The following is a 17,315-nucleotide window of genomic DNA, read 5'->3' on the forward strand; positions in this document are numbered from 1 at the left end:
GTTTACGTTTTTCATGTCTCTCGTCTCCTGGTATACTCAATCCTCTTTCTCATCACATTTTTTCCCTCTTTCTCATAGTCTTTTCTTTTCCTCCATCCTCTAAGCTATGTCTGCTGGGTCCTTGTTCCACTTGTCTTTCCCTCTTTCTCTTTTTCTCTCTAATGATCTCCCTCTCTCTCCTGTTCACTTTCCAACCACACTCTCTTCCTAGACAGGGCAAGTTTCCTTTTTCTGTCTTCATGGGTGCCTTAATTCTGTTTTAGGTGATCCCACTCTCATCCTTCCCATCCAAACCGTCCCTTGGTTTTTGTCTTTCCTAATGCCTTTTTTTTATCTTCACTCATCTGTACCCCAACACCCTCAGCAGCAATCTGCTCTATATGAAAGATAATGGATTCCCCAAGGACGCTGTGAATAAATATTTTGTGTGTTGTTCCATTGAACATGACCTGTCCTCCTCCTACAGACCTTACAGTGATTCTTCATTGTCATTTGACAGACACAAAATCTTCCAAACCCTGTATGCAGAGGGTGAGTACTCCCACTGTAAATGGCACAAATTCCTTGAGGTTTTCTGGTAATGTCTATGTTCATTGAATCCAGCACCCTTCATTGGCTGAGAGGTGCATCCCTGCCAATGGGTTCTGTAGACTCCTTCTAGTTTGAGTTGTGCTCCTGAAGTTAATTTTAAGAAGCATCCTGTGGTCAGATAATTTTCTTCTTCTAGTCTCAACTCCTGTCACCTGGCATTTCTCACAACTGCAGACTGTTCCTATCAAGTCAGGTTCAAGAGGGGAAATAGAGGGATAATGGCAAAGTCTAAGCCATCATTTTGTTACCTGGAGGAATTTGTGAAAAACATCTCTTTTCCATCCTAAGAATTCTCATACTCATGGAATGATGTTGCTACTTGTATTTCCTGAGTAGTTTTGTACAAACTCTCTGGCTTTCCACACAGGTTTGCAGTCTGCTCAATATTTGCAACATGTATCACATGGTTCCCAAGCTCAAAGTTTTTCCCCGGGGGTTCCAACCCGCTTCTGAAGCATTTGGATACGAGATCCTGAACACCAAATCCTGCCTGTTTCTGTGTTTTCAATGAAGCCAAAGCTCTCATTCTGATTTTTCATCCTCCACCAATGGCCATGGGTTTCGTCCTTTGTGCAACACCATTGATTTATTCCGTGTGGAGGTTGTAGTTTCAATCACGTGTCTAGTCTCGGCGGTATCATCTCATGTAAACTATCAACAGCCTGTGTACCTGATGGGGGTATTGGCCTAATTTATGAGCAAAGCACACAAGCTTCCCTATCCATTATCTCCAGAAAAGTCCTCCCTGGTGAGCAAGATCCCACTGGGGCCGCCATTTCCTCAAGCAGGGAGATTCAAACACAGTTTTCATCTCCTCTCCCGGAGGCGATCTTCCGGACTTCTCTTCTGGGCGAGGCGGTTGGATTGTTAGGAGCCTTTACTCATGAAATCATCTTGTAGGAAGAGCCAGAAACTCTGTGGTGTTCCTGACTCTCTCTGACTATTTTATAGTGAAATCGACCATGAAGAATTTGTCCTTCAACCTTTTCAGGTCAGTAAGTGCCTTTTCACACTGGACCATCCTCTTTCCTGTTTCCCGTTCTTCCTGAGGTGCAGAGAATCGAAGGCTTTCTGAGGATCACAACAATTCATGACTGAAAATGTCACACAGGTCTTTTGTGTCTGTTGTGTGCCACGCCCCTCAGCAAGTGAGCTCCGTGGACACTATAACCCATTCGGTCCTCACAGAGCCACTCTCAATAGGTGAGGTATCTCACGTTGGAGCCGAGGGCACTGAGGCTCAGCAAGGTCACTTTGCTAGCCCCAGACCCCCAGTCAGTGCACAGTGTGACTGTGGCCCCCGTTTGGCCTGACTCCCCTGCTCAGGCTCTGTCTCCTGCTCTCAGCAGTCGGAACATCAGGGACTAAGCGGGGATGGTGCTCACCCTCTTCCTTGTGCTTTGTTCCAAACTATGTCAAATAATTTTAAACTTAAACAGAAAAGTTGGGAGACTCATCCAAAGAACTCCTGTTTCCACTCATGCCGATCTGCCAGCTCCTACCCTCTCAGAGCACTCCGTCCTGTGAGCAGAGCCAGCGGCTCACCCAGGCCCTCCCAGGGGAGCTGCAGCTCCATGAGGAGCTCTCTCCATGGAAAATCAGCCAGGGCTGAGAGATCTGTCTCACCAGCCCCTGCCCTCGGGGCTTTTCTGCTCTCACTTAGAGTTGTCCTGCCGCCGTTGTAAAGCTGCACATCTCTGTCTCGGTTACCCTGACAGCCAGGTCTCGGTCCCCATGAGGAGGATGAGAAATGCTCAGACACACGTCAGAAGTGAGATGTGTGTGATCTGGCATGGCCTTGCCAGGCCATCGTTCAAAATGCAGCAGGAAAGGACAAATTGCCCCATGCAGATGGGCTGAGATAAGTGAAGAGATCACCTAAATTCTACACGGACCCGTCCTGTGTTGGGGTTCGCTGATGACAACATGTAAACAGTGTGTATGGCAGCAGAGGGGCTACAGGCAGTACAGGGTACAGCCCGAGAGAAGTCCTTGTGGAAAAAGACCTGGAAGCCAGAAGAGGCATGTGGTGCAGGGCTGGGGTGGGGGCTGGAGGGCAGGCTGATTCCAGAGGATTTATCTAAGGGAGGTGTGGGAAGCGATGCTGTAGAAGAAAGAGGGGCCAGAAGAGAGAAGGAGGGAGGGCAAAGGAGGTGCAGAGTTGAGAGTGTGTAGCAGAGAGGGGAGAGGAAGTTCCCCCAGCAGAGCAGGCACAGGATGGGGCAGGATCTGGGGTAAGAAGGCGGGTGAGACATTTGCTGGTGAGAGAGCATGGAACCAGGGAACGCACCTTGAGGGAGGCTGGATGGAGCACGGACAGGAGTCAGGAGAGTCTGTGATCTGGAAGACGAAATGGCAACAGACACACAGAGACATTTCTATGGAACAGTGAACCCTTGGTGAGAATGAGGATGGCTAGAGGGCAGGAGAGAGGGGAGCCCTCGCAGTGCAGAGCAGGCCCTGCGGGCCAGGAGCCCGCCTGAGTCTGACCTGGACTGGCCTGAGGCTATTTGAAGTCTTTGTTAGCCCCCTTTCTGAGAGTATGTGTTCATTTCACAGTCAAAATATACACGTTCATTAGGGAGAACTGCCCAGCCCCCACCGAGGGGTGTGGGACACAGGACTGAGTGCTCTCTTACCTCCCTGAAGAACCACAAAGTCTGACTCTGTGGCACTTCTCTGTCCCTAAGTTTCCAATCGGGGACTCAGACCTCTACTACATGTCCTGTAGCTGCCGGTGCCCTGCGTGGCTATAGATATTTACATGTGTGGGTGGGTGGAGGGCAGTCAAAAATTACAGACAAAGCTGCTCAAAAGGCCGCAGAACTTTACAAAACTTCGGATAACTCGGTCCCTGTTCTACGGTTTCCCAAATGTGTCTTCTACCGGACCTGAAGACTTGTGGCCGTACTTCTCTCCCTGTTCTTTTATACTGTGGGTACACGTCAACATCGCTTTCTCCCCCATGTCCTAAGGCCTCTCTAGAACCTTCTCTCTAAGCAATAGGACTAAGTTAATGAGAACAGATTCACAGGCATGACTTCATCCTTCCATCCAAAGTCCTCTGGACTCAGTGGGTTTCTCACTTCTGGGACACTGCATCCTGTCACCTGCCATCTCAGCATCCCCAGGGACACACGTGAAGCTGACAGCTCCTTCATGTACATGAGGTCTGCCTTTTTGCTTTGGGTTGCTGGGTGGTCTCACTGACAGGCATGGACATTAGAAATGGGTGGGCTCCCAGGGCTGAGGAAAGGAAAGCTGGGATTGGTCCCACTGAGCCCTCTTCTCCTTTCAGCTCCCACTCTGGAGGCCAGTCACCGAGGGCCTTTGAGGACAAACTGGAGTTTCCAAAGGCCAGAGCTGCAAGCTTCACAGACACAGCTGCAGCCAGGCACCCAGGTGACCAGTTATCTGCTGCTGCAGCTGGACCAGTTGGACTGTGGTGATGGCAAAGCCAGGCTTGGCCTTTGCTCCACCACCTGGAGCTTTAGAGCCCACGATCCCTTCAGAAATCAGTGGCCGCTCTTCCAAGGTGAGAGAGAAAAGGGGAATACGAAGCTCTGGTCCATTGTTAGTCATCAGAGGGTGGGAGCGGGGAGGTGATGGGCCTCTCCCACACCTCCTGGCAATCTCATCACTACTGGGTAGTGTGAGTAAAATCAAAGAAAGAGAAAATATGAAAGTGTTGCCATTGGCCTCACCTCACCCATGGACTTTCAGTGGCCTTTCTTGTTCTGGCCACTCTGCTTCTTTGATGTCCCTCCTGGGTGGAGGATTAAGTCCCAGTACGATCAGGAATAACAATGGATCCTGTTGGCTGTGGTTTTATTTTTCAGGACTGGGTTTCGATGCTTCCCTCAGAGGAAAGAAACCTCCCAAGCTGGAGGGTGATGCTCTTGAGGGCTCAGCTGCCTTAAGTGCCCAGAAACAGAAGATTATCAAAAGAAAACTGCTCTTCAACAAGTGGAGGATAACATGCAATTTCCCCAGCCTTCAGCTGAGGGTACTGAGGTAATCACATCGGTGGCTCTTAGATGCACTTATGCCTCATGGCTCTCTAGCTAAGATTCTAGCTCAATCTCCCGCTGTCTCTTCTCTTCCTCATTTGTTCACTCCAACAGCTGATGCGACCTCTGTCTGGCCTTCCCTCTGTTTTCCATGGGGGCTGCCACCCTGCCAGGCCCTTCCAGCTCCATCTCGTTTGCCCTCTGAACTCTGCTGTGTTCCTGCCGCTGCTGTCCTGATATTCCCTCTCTGCTTTCATCTTAGCCACGGGGAAGCCTGAGCCCATGGTCCTCCTCATCACAAGAGCATCACTGATGCCGCTGAACACAAGGCACTTTGCCTGAAATCACACACTTTCTTCATTTCTTTGCCTTCCCTTCCCAGCTTTCCCAACCCCACTGCCTCTTTCTTCTCAATGAATCACTCACACATGGATCTTCCTCCTGAGTCATTTTGGGAATCTGACCTAGGACAACCCTTAACCGTGGACCTCTCCATGTGAAGAAGAAGAAGAAGTGTTAAAACTGAGGACAAAGAGCCCAGATGACAAAAACCAAATGAGAACCTGGGTCACAGGTGGGAGTGCTGGACTGGCCTGGAGCCAGCTTTCTCCTCGGCCCACATGTGCAGGCCTGTGCTAATGTGCATGGGGCTTCCAGGGACTCAGCATCCTCACCTCAGGGCCTCATTGGAGCTGGCATTAACACTGCCCTGTAATAAGCACCTGGTGAAAATTTAATTAAGATCAGTGCCTTGACCTCCCACCTGGCGATTCTCATTTAAATTGTCAGGAGTGGGGCTTGGGCTTCAGTAGATTTCAAACGCTCCCCAGGGATTCTAACATGCAGCTAGACATGACAAGGACCATTCCTCTACGATGATCTCAGGTTCAGAATAGAAATGCCCAGAATGTGTGGCTGCTTCATTAAAAAGCCTGAATATCCATCAGCCATTGAGGGGATTTGTATGCCTCTCTCAACAACACTATTTGTACAACGTGGAAAAAAGTGAGAAGATAAAAGAGGTAGATGAATGGATTAGACTTCTGACCTCCCTTCTTTGAGGAGAGTTTCTCCAACTTTTCTGAAGACAAGATAAAACAGGAAACGAGCATTTCATTGAAACCCAGTGCACAGAAAACAATACCTCCCTTATTACACATAATAAAATTTAGTATTTTCTTTAATATTTTTCATATAAAACTAGAAGTTCCTATTCCATCCAATTGATTTCAAGTCCCATGCGTTCAGCACTACAGTTTGAGAATTTTAGTATTGATCAATTTTTGTCGTTAAGTAAAAGCCCCAAAGAGAATCTTTGTGCTCATTCCCGTAAAGAGAACGTAATAGTAAGTAACAGCTGAAAGTCAGGAAAAGATTGCATGTTTATGCTTCTTATGCCATTCTTTCCACTGGCATAAAAGACTAAAGGAGAATCTTGCCCTATGCAGTGCTTTGTGGGGAATAAAGGGGTGGGGTGGGAGAGAACATAGTCAAACCAGGTGCCTCATGCTTCCCCTTCGGAGTTTTTGGTCTAGATGTTGAGAATATTCCTAGAAATGCCCTAAGGTGCATCCTGTGTGGAATCAACGCTAAAGAATGAAGGAAAATGCATGGGGCCATGGTTACCGTCCCTGCTCTCTTTTTGTTAATTCCATTTTGAGTTTCTCCTTTTTTGGTTCTTTCCTCAGTCTCTTTGGAGAAGAATTTCTCTGTAAAACCTTTTTTCCCGTTGAGCCAAAGTGATGCAACAGTGTCTGTGGACACCTCCAGATCGGAGCCCTTCCTCTCACCTTCCACAAATTATGGAAAGGGCCTGAGGCCTGGGTTCCAGTTCAAGCATTGTGCCCCTCCTCCTCAGAGCACTGGGACGTGGAGTTAAAGAGGGTGTGCTTTTCTGCCCAGGGTCCTCTCGTTCCGTTCAGACAGCAGTCTGTTTCTGAATGTGGGGGGTGGATGCTAAGCACATCCCTCCCTGGGAGGGGTGGGAAAGCCATCACTTTGCTCCAGACTGAGGGGCTTCAGGAGTGAAGTGGCTGCTGAGGAAAGGCTGGTAGGGCTCTGGCTAAGGCTCTGCAGCCGCTCTGAGCTGGGATGTCACCAGGCTCCTGGTGGGGTGAGGACAGGGTGTCCCTCGATGCTGCACCACAGCCTGGATGGAAGTGCAGGGAGGTGTTTCTTCTACCTTGTGGCTCTCACTTTCCCCTTCAGCGGCCTGTGCTCCTCCTTCAGCTCCTCCCCTCAACAGGAGCTCAGCGTCCTGCTGGCCTCTGTCGCCACATAGCCATCCCTCCAGGCTCAGCTATCATTGGGACCTGCAAAGACTCACATTTCATTTTTATTTTCTCTTTCTGTCTCTCAGATACCAAGAGCTCTGGAACTAAGGAAAGATATTACTGATTTGAAAGAAACCGCATCACAAAAAGTACCATTTTCACTTGATGAAAAAAATCTGAAACAGCAAATCAATTTAAAACCCAAACAGAACAGTGAAGGGATCCTATGCTGAAGATCAACATCACAACCACAAAGCACTCTCCAAGGTTTTTACTGCAAAGCCTGCTTTGATGGGAAAAATCCCAGCCCTTCAGCCTCCAACTGCGCTAAGTCACTGAGGAGACCACCGCCTAGACCCACACACGGTTATGAGAGACCTTAACCCTTGCTGCTCTCAGTTCCCGTCCTGCACATCAGCGGAATCAGGAGCAACTGGCAAAAGACAACATGACAGACCGGGCGTTCTGTGCCACCAGCTGGGCTGTGCGAGGAACAGACAGCACTAACTATGCAGTGCTATGGTGACAACGTTTAGCCTGAATTCAGTCATGAGGTAGTCCTGAGACAAGTGCAGAATCTAGACCACTGCACAAGACAACTGGCCTCACCTCTACAAACAAGGCAACGTCACCACAAGTAAGATAACAAAAAGGAGAAGAGACTTTTGGGCTGCTAAACGACTAAAAAGATTTCTTTAGTCCTTTGGATCCAAAAACCTCTCCTCACCTTTTGTTGTTTTTGGTGGTGGTGACATTGCCTTGTTTGTAGAGGTCAGGACAGTTGTCTGGTTCAATGGTCTACATTGTGTACTGGTCTGACCACTTCCTCATGACTAACTCAGGCCGACCCTCTTGCCAAGAGCCCTACGTAGTTAGTGCTGGGTGCTTCCTAGTGGAGCCCACCTGGAGACTAAGAATGTCCGGTGTGTCCATCACTGTGACTGCCGTACTAGCATGGGTCACGTTGTTATGGAGGGGCCTACGAGATCTGTTCATTGTAAGGGCACATTTTTTCCTTTCTATAATGAGTAAGTAATTTGGTGAGCGGTACTTTGAGAGTGTGTGAACATCCTCTTTTCTAAAGATCTTTCTCTAAATATTTTACCATCCTTAATGATCCCTGATGTATGTCGATTAACATATTTGCATTTATACATTGGAAGTTTTCTAATCCGTTCATACCTATAGCCTTGTATTTGTTGGCATTGTGCCATGAAAAAGAACATTCCTTCCCCTTCTATGCTATTAAAATTTTTGTTTTGACTGTCACTGTGGACTCATGAATTTTTTAAATTCAGTGTTATAATCAGCATCATCGTGACTGACTGGGTGGATATAAACATAAATTAAGATAAACATTCTTTTCTCTCTTCTTCATAGTTACGTCCTACAGTCTCCCATACGTTTTAGGCTGTATTACCCACCTGTAGTAGATGGTATTTACTATTTTCTGTTTCCATGTTTCTGTGTGTGTGTTTCGTTTGATATTTAAGAACTGTGTAGCTAGTGCTGTATATTTCACTAAGTGTTTTTGATATCTTAGTCCCTTACTAACTTGTCAAACTTCTAATAATTGCTTTACGAGTTTGAAATGACATCTTTCAACTGCAAACTTTTACCACTGTGACCATCCAGGACATTTGTTCTGTTTTTCTCTTTTCTTCCATCCTTCCTGGCCACTTCTCATAGAATTATTTCAACCCAGTTAAAGGAATACCATTGACACACTGTTTTTCTCCCCTTGGCCCCTTCCAGATTTCTGCTTTAGATCTACAGTTAAATACATTCAATGACGACCAGCTGTTCAAAAGTCCCAATTTCCTCAGTCCTCTCTTGTTGGGTGGAGTTCATCCTGAAAAGACTCCTCAAGATGGAAGCAGGACTCCCTGAGCGTTGTATGTGCCACACTCTTTTCTGCTGCCTTGACACAGGGACAGCTGGGTGACTATGAAGTACTTGCCCACGATGACTGTCACTGAGTTTTTATAGGGTATTGTCCCGCATTGTTGTTCTGTTGAGGTGTAGACGTAGATTGATTTTCTCTCTATTGTATGTGAATTGGCTTCTTTGAGGAGCAGAGAGGGGTCTGGAGCTTCGCAGGAAGTTGTTTCCTTTCCTTTAAATCTGTCAGTTCCAGGAGGCGAGGTCTTAGCGTTGACCACCCCAGTTCTGTTTCTCCCCGGGATCTAGACTTTCTCTCTGATCCTTTTGCAGCATCTTTTCTTCATTTCTCTTCTGTTTGATGCTTCCATTTCTTCATTCTGTGTCCCTTATAGTATTTTTAGACAAATATGTGGCCCTTATGAACCTTGTCATTTAGCCTATTTTTCAGAGAATTTTCTTTTTCTCCCATTTTTCCCTAATTTCTGCCAAGTCTAATTTCTCATTTTCTGTTTCTTGTCCACTTCTCTTTTGAGTTGTGTATTTCTTATGTGGTTTTGTTTTGTTTGTGTGTACAAATGCTTTGTTGGGCACGTTTAACTCAGATTCATTGTATGTCATTTTAGAGTTTTCCTATGCTGTGTGATTGATCTGGAGAGAAATCCTTTCATGAGCTGAAATTTTTGACTCTCTATTTCTGTTCTTCTCTTCTGTCACCTTGGAACACATGTCTGCTGTGTGATTTGCATGTCAACATGCCTAAGTTTCCCTGAACGAGAAACCAAAGTTCTATGTAGGAAGGTTGGGTGCTTTGAGTGGCTAAGTTGATTTCTCAGGTCTGGGTCTCTCTCTTTGGGGCGATTCTAACGGACATAAGGTCTGAGGGGATAGGCGTGGCGTGTTCTGATTCTGAGGTCCTATTTTCTTCCAGGAGGACCTTTAATTCATACCAGTTGCTTCAAATAGATTCGCAAACACTGCCAATTCGAATTGAGAACCACAGGGCTTTTACTGAACGTTTGTTTTTCATCTAAATCTCCTCCTCTAACACCAAGCATTGTGCGTTAAGGACACAGGGAGTAGTAGAATTAGAATATCCCACAACGTTTGCTTTTCCCACATTATACAGACACACGAATAAAGATGATAGCAGCAACACCACTAGCAACACGATTGAGAAAAGTAGCTTTTGGTTTTCTTACTGTCCTGGGGTATAGATAAATTATTGTTTTAAAGTCTCGTGGAATAGTTCTAATCCATTTGGTTGTTCTATAACATTTTTGCACAATTAGGTTCATTTGTTACATTGTGTTTTCCATGTCTAAAGGCCAAATGTTAAAACTTTAATTCGGTTTTATATGGTTTGCAACTCATACCTAACCAAACAAAGTATATTCAAAATAGTCTAGCCTTGACACTCAGATCTGCAAACTCCTCCACGGCCCGGGTGGAGGTGAAGTAGGGACTCCTGGTCTCCACAGAGGCTGGAGTCTGTAGCCAGGATTCCTCTCTCTGGCTGAGTTTGGGAGGAAAGGATGAGATTTCCCAGAGTCAGTTTCAAAGCTCAGCCTAACAGCAGTCCTAGTGTCCAATGGAGACTCAGGAGCTAGAAATTCTGCAGAAGATCTGAACAAGTTAGACTAGAATATGTTAAAATTCTGAATAAAATAGACTATTTGAATAAACTACAGTACTTCCAATTCAGGTCTCGACCTGTCCACCCCAAAACTAAGACACAGTCAGTAATGACCCAGTTAGCGCGATCACAGGTTCTTGTACCTACAATGTCCTCACGAACGGACCATCAGTCCTGTGAACACTCCTCGTGGTCCAGGATGTAGTGGACGCAGCTTCTGCCTTTTACCCTGAAGCCCCGGGGTAACCCTGACGACGGGGTGGCACTGGCTCGGTCGCTGGGTCCCTTGATGGCGATGCAGAGGCCTCCGATGCTGAGCGGCTGGGCAGAGCCCCACGAGGCCCGCAGGGGCACCCCAGGCTCCGGTCACCCTGATATGCCAGCATTGTCCCTGTGGACGGCGCCACTGAGAGAACCCGCCTCCTGCGTCCCCGCCGCCTGAGGAAGAGGCGGAAGAGCGCCGGGACATGGCTGGGAGGCGCAAAGGGCGGCAGAAGCAGAAGGGATGCGGGGACCCAGAGCGGCCGGCGGCACGCGGAGCTCCCTTCCCAAGACGGAACCTTCCTCTCCCGAAAGCAGGAGGGAGGGGGACACAGGGCGGGACACCGCGTCCCCCTCCCTCCGCGTCTAAGGCGCGAGTTTGCTTTCCAGGGGACCCTCTGTCTGCGGGCCGCTGGAGGAAAAGTGGCGGGGGCTCGGCCTGATGGGACAGTCCCGCTGAGATGTGCCCTCGGGTCGCTGGAGGCCGAGTCCTGAGTGCGCGCGGCGAAGGCACCGAGCGGACGCCCGGGGAGCGCACGGCCTTTCCAGGCCCCGCGCCCGGGACCCGCGCCGCCGGGCGCCGCCCTCCCCCCGACCCCAGTGCGGTTCCTCCGCGACGGAGGGGTCGCCCTGACTCCCGTGCTCTCTGCCGTCTCTCTGGGTTCGCACGTCGGGGAACGAGATAAAATCCATCATAGCGACAGGGAAGGGCTTTTAGGCTTCCCCGAAATCCACCTGCTCTGCCTGGATCACTAGAGTTTCCTGCTCTGCGGTAAATTATCTGGCAGGAAAGAAAAAGTTCCTTTCCTTTTCTTTGCAGTTGCCCTCTTCCCACTGCCCTGGGAGCTCTGATGATCCCCAGAACACGACCTGGGACTTCCTAGAAGTGCCTCTCCCTCCTCCTCTTGGCGCCCGCGCACCCCCCGCGTCTTCCTTGCTGTCTCCCTCACCACCCCTTTTCTCCAGCTCCCTCCATCTCCTCTCCTTCCTCCATGGTACCTCTCCTCCTCCTCCCCCTCCCCCTCCCCTTCCCCCTCCCCTCCGTCTCCTCCTCGTCCTTCTCATCCCTTTCTATTCCTCGCCCGCCCTTCCTTGCTGTCTTCCTCACCACCCATTTTTCCCTCACTCTCTCCATCCTCTCCTCTCCTCCCTCTGCTCCTCTTCCCTCTCCTCCCTGATCCACCGCCCCTGCGCCCCCACCGCACACGCTGTCCAAACCAAGGTAGGAAGGGGCCACCACAGACCACCACAGACTGAGAGGGCGATGAGGGATACATGTCTCCTTGGTGAGAGCCCTCTGGGGATTCTTGCTGGAAGACAGAGTGAGGCGGCCCCAGCTGAGTGGCGGAGCGTCCACAGCCAGTCCTCGAGGCCTGGGGAGGACGGGCTGATCCAAGGTGACCCGTGCCTGGGGTGACCCCTATTTAAATAGGCAGCCTCTGAGGGACATTGAAACCAGTGGGAGACCTTGTCCTCGGCCAGCCTTTCCGGTGGAAAGACCACGGCGCCTCCTTGTGGCCTCCGCAGGGACGGCGTGCTGGGATTCGCCTCGCCCAGGATGCTGCAAGGGCTGGTCCAAAGAAAACCCATCCTAGCGCCCCATTTAGACGGAGAAGGTCCGCTTGGACAGAGGGGCTCACCAAGAGACTGTCTCCAACTGCCCTGCTGGCGGTGTTGGGAGCTTGGTCTCCAGACCGGGGGCGCTGCCGACTCCCGGGTACGAGAACCTCCGGCGGAGTCTCAGTGCCTCTGACTGCTGAATCGTCCTCCTGTGGCGCGCCAAGAGCCGCCTTGCCCAAGGGAGAGCTCCCAGTCCAAAGAGCAAAATCACACGGAATTGCCGGCTTCTATCTGAGACAGACAGCCCTCCTCTACTGTGAATGGGATTCGGGATTCGAACGGAAGCTGCCAGAGCCCCTACACCTCGCGCCGTGAGCACAGCGCCACCCACGACCTGCGGCGGTGTGGTTGGGTGTACCCAGGTGACAGCGTTTTCTTCTGGGCTCTTTCCGTAGTGGCTGTATCTGCATCACTGTCTCTGTTTCTCTCTCTCCCCCGTCACTTTCCCTCCCTCACCTTCTTTCTCCTCTTCAATTTCCGGGTTCACCCCCACTCGCGCCCACCGCATCCCCCAGACTGAGGCCCTGCAGGGTCCTGGGTGGGAGCTCAGTGCGGTTGCAGGTGGTGCCCTCTAGATGTTTATGCAATCGGAACATTTCTATGATTCAGCTGCCAGCATTAAAGTTTTAAACAACGGCCACTTTGGAAAGCCTTTCCCATCCTCCTGTCCCGGGGTTCCTCTAAGACTAAAAACACGTAGTCCACAGTGAAACGTTTGGTCCCTCCCGGCACCCTGTGGCGAATGCCTTCCTTAACTGAGCATGTATTGGGTGCCAGGCCCTCCTCCAGGCGAGGGTCTGCATGGTGAGCAAACTCCAGTCCCTGCCCCGTGGAGCTGTCCTCTGGAGGCCAGGAGAGGGCGACAGCGCTTTGGCGGCACAGCTCGCTGGTGTCCTTCCCACGTGTGTCTTCCCCTTCCCCGGGCCTGGGGGGAATCCAGGTGAGCGTGACAGGTGAAGTGCAGGGAAGAATGGCAAATGGATGACTTCGGCGCAAGAGGCTGTGGTCTCACCTGAAGCGAGGTGGCTTCAGAGGTGGTGCTTTTACCTTTCAGGCAGCAACCTCATCCTTTGTCTCTCACTTCCTGCCCTGGCTCTCCCTTGCTCCGTGGGCGCAGGTGGGGCAGCGGCCGGATCTCAGCCCTGAATAGTCACCGAGTTCTGCTCTGCCCGGTGTTTTCTCCTGGTCCTTATCAGATGCCATTGGTCTCGCTGCAACATTTGGGGCACCGAAGCCAACTTGACCTGCCTGATCCAAACATCTGGATTCCAGGGGAACTACCAGGGCCAGTGGCTGAAGGCACAAGCATCGAATCACCAGCTCTTCAGACTCCAGGTTGGTGCCACTCAACACTAGTATTAACCACACCATTACAGGATGCCACCCACACGTAGATTTGTGGGTGTGGCATCCTTACTTTTGTTTTTTAATTAATAGACATTTTTTATTGAGGTAACTGTTTATAATATTGCATAATTTAAGATATACATCATTATGTTTCGATTTCAGTGTACACTACATCATATTCACCACCCAAAGACTAACTACCATCTTTCACCCTACACATGTGGCCTATTACTCCTTTCTCCCTCCTCCCCTCTGGTAATCATACAGTATTTGACTTTGTCTGACTTATTTCGCTTAGTATAATACCCTCAGGTTCCATCCATGTTATCACTAATGGCAAGATTGCATCATTTTTTACAGCTGAGTAGTATTCCATTGTGTATATGTATACCACATCTTTACCCATTCATCCATTGATGGGCCCTTAGGTTGTTTCCACGTCTTGGCTATTGTGAATAATGCTGCAATGAATATAGGGGTATAAATATCTTTTTGCATTTGTGTTTTCATGTTCTTTGGATAAATACCAAGAAATGGAGTGGCTGGATCATATGGTAGTTCTATTCTTAATTGTTTTAGGAACCTCCATGCTTTTTCATGGTGGCTACACCAGTTTACATTCCCACCAGCAGTGCATGAGGGTTCCCTTTGTTCCACATCCTCTCCAATACTTGTTATTTCTTGTCGTTAATTACAGCCGTTCTGACGAGTGTGAGGTGGTATCTCATTGCAGTTTTGATTTGCATTTCCTTAATAATTAGCAATGTTGAACATCTTGTCAAGCCCTTTTGACTGTCTGTGTTTCTTCTTTAGAAAAATGTCTGTTCCGATCCTTTGCCCACTTTTTAATTGCGTTGTTTGTTTTTCTGTGTTTGAGCTGTATGAGCTCTTTATATAGTTTGGATAGTAACCTCATATGAGATCTAGGATTTGCAAATATCCTCTCCCAGTTAGTGGTTTGTCTGTTTGTTTTGTTGATGGTTTCCTTTGCTGTGCAGAAGTTTTTTAGTTTGGTCCCATTTGTTCATTTTTTCTTTTGTTTCCCTTGCTTGGTCAGACACGCTATTCAAAAAGATACTGCTAAGTTTGATGTCAAAGAGTGTACTGCCTAGGTTTTCTTCTAGAAGTTTTATGGCTTCAGGTCTTACATTCAAGCCTTTAATCCATTTTGTGTTAATTTTTGTGCATGGTGTAAGATAATGGTCTGCTTTCATTCTTTTGCATGTGGCTGTTCAGTTCTCCCAACACCATTCATTGAAGAGACTTTCCTTTCTCCATTGTGTTTTCTTGGCTCTCTTATTGAAAAGTAGCTGTCCATAGATGTGCAGGTTTATTTCTGGGATCTCAGTTCTGTCCCATTGATCTGTGTGCTGCTTTTGTGTCAGTATCACGCTGTTTTGATTACTATATCTTTGTAGTATGTTTTGAAAGCGGGGCATGGGACACCTTCAGCATCATTCTTTTTTCTCAAGATTCTTTTGGCTATTCAGGGTTTTACATTGTTCTCTATAAATTTTGGTATTCTTTGTTCTATTTCTGTAAAAAGTGTCATTGGGACTTTGATAGGGATTGCATTGAATCTGTGGATTGCTTCAGGAAGTATGGATACTATAACTATGTTAATTCTTCCAATCCATGAGCATGGAATTTCTTTGCATTTCTTTATGTCTTCTTTGATTTCTTTGAACAATGTATTATAGTTTTCACTGTCTAGGTCTTTCACCCTTTTGGTTAAATTTATTCCTAGCTATTTTATTCTTTTTGTTGCAATTGTAAATGGGATTGTATTCTTAATTTCGCTTTCTGCTATTTCATTGTTAGTGTCTAGAAACACAACTGATTTTTGTCTGTTGCTCTTTACCCTGCAGCTTTACTATATAGACGTTACTGTTTAGAACAGTTTTGTGTTGACAGATAAATTGAGCAGATAGTATAGAGTTCTCACATACCCCCGTTCTCCCTCACACAATTTCCACTATGATGGCATCTTGCATTATTGTGGTACCCTTGTTACAGTTGATGAACCAATGTTGATACTTTATTATTAACTAAAGCCCATAGTTTACATTAGAGTTCATTCTTTGTGTCACACAGTTCTATGGGGTTTGACAGATGCATCGTGTCACGAATCCACCAGCACAGTGTCATACAGAATAGTCTCACTGCTCACCAGTCCCGGCGCTTCCCTTGTCCACCCCTCCTCTCCTCCTCACAAACCCACGGCAACCACAGACCTTTCCACTGTCTCTGTGATTTTGCCTTTTCCGGAATGTCCTACAGTTGGCATCATACAGTGTGTAGACTTTTCAGACTGGCTTTGTTCACTCAACACTATGTGTTTAAGGTTCCTCCACGTCATTTACGGCTTGATGGCTCATTTCTTTTTATTGCTGAACACCATTCCCTTGTACAGATGTACCTCAGCTTGTTTATCCAGTCACCTAAGGAAGGACATCTCGGTCCCTTCCACTTTTTGACAATTATGAAGAAAGCTGCTATAAGCACTCATCTGCAGATTTTTGTAGGAACATAACTTTTCATCTCATTTGGGGAAATACCAAGGACTGTGATTGTTGGATCAAATGAAAGAGTATGTTTAGTTTTGTAAGAAACTGCCAAACTGTCTTCTAAAGTGGCTGTGCCATTTTTGTGTTCCCATCACTAATGAATGAGAGTCCTATTGATCCACATCCTTGCCGACATTTGGTGTTATCAGTGCTTTGAATTTGAGTCATTCTAATGGGTATAGAGAGAGATCTCACTGTCGTTTTAATTTGCAGTTCCCTAATGACAAATGATTTTATGCATCTTTCTGAGGTTTCTTTGCTATCTGTATTTCGTTTTTGGTGAAGTGTCTTTTTAGATCTTTTGTCCATTTTTTAATGGGGAAGTTAGCCATCTCATTGTTGAGTTTTAAGAGTTCTTTGTATGTTTAGGATACCAGTCCTTCATCAGATATGTGTTTTGCAAAGATTTTCTCCCAGTCTGTGGCTTGCCTTTAATTAGCTTAACAGTGTCTTTCACAGAGCAAAAGTTTTTAATTTTAATAAAGTCCAACTTATCAATTTTTTCTTTCATGGATTGTGCTTTTAGCGTTATATCAAAAAAGTCATCACCAAACCCAAAGTCACCTAGATATCCTTCCATGTTATCTTCTATAATTTTTGTGGTTTTTACACCTTACGTTTAGGACTATAATCCACCTTGTGAAAGAAAGAAGGTCTCTGTCTGGATTCTTTTTTTTTTCAGTGTAGGTGTCCAGTTGCTCCAGCATCATTTGTGGAAGAGACTACCATTATACTTTCTCCATTGAATTGCTTTTGCTCCTTTGCAAACATTAATTGACTGCATTTATGTAGATCTATTTCTGATTTTGTTCCATTGACCTATTTTCTGTGTTTTCACCAGTTCCACACTGTTTGGATAACTGCAGCTTTCTAGCAGGTCTGGAAGTTGCTAGTGTCAGTCCTTTGGGGGTTTTTCTGATCTCCATCATAAGAACCTGCTCAAGCACCTGGAGATAAAACTCACAGAAGTGTGGGGACTCAGCCCCAAGTCTGGGCCCCCAGGAGTTTTAAACTCTCAACTATTCCACACTCGGCAGCCAGCAATTGGTCAGTTACCATTTAAGTGTCCCTAACAGTTGCTGGCTCCAGCAGCTCTGTTCCCAATGAGCTGTCATTCTCTGCATTAGCC

General features: G+C 47.5%; 1 protein-coding gene across 1 annotated transcript in view; it reads left to right on the forward strand.

The window, feature by feature from the left end:
• The first annotated feature begins 548 nt into the window (after positions 1–548).
• Positions 549–17,315, forward strand: part of LOC124231886 (neuroblastoma breakpoint family member 6-like) — a 19,966-nt gene continuing 3,199 nt past the window's right edge. Inside the window, exons 1-3 of the mRNA XM_046648899.1 lie at positions 549–1,794; positions 3,890–4,126; positions 4,431–4,605. Of these exons, the coding sequence (XP_046504855.1) occupies positions 1,692–1,794; positions 3,890–4,126; positions 4,431–4,605 (515 nt within the window). The 5' untranslated portion in view covers positions 549–1,691. The remainder of the gene's footprint in view (positions 1,795–3,889; positions 4,127–4,430; positions 4,606–17,315) is intronic.

This window comes from Equus quagga, unplaced genomic scaffold, assembly GCF_021613505.1.
Source record: "Equus quagga isolate Etosha38 unplaced genomic scaffold, UCLA_HA_Equagga_1.0 HiC_scaffold_11017_RagTag, whole genome shotgun sequence".
Lineage (NCBI taxonomy): Eukaryota > Metazoa > Chordata > Mammalia > Perissodactyla > Equidae > Equus > Equus quagga.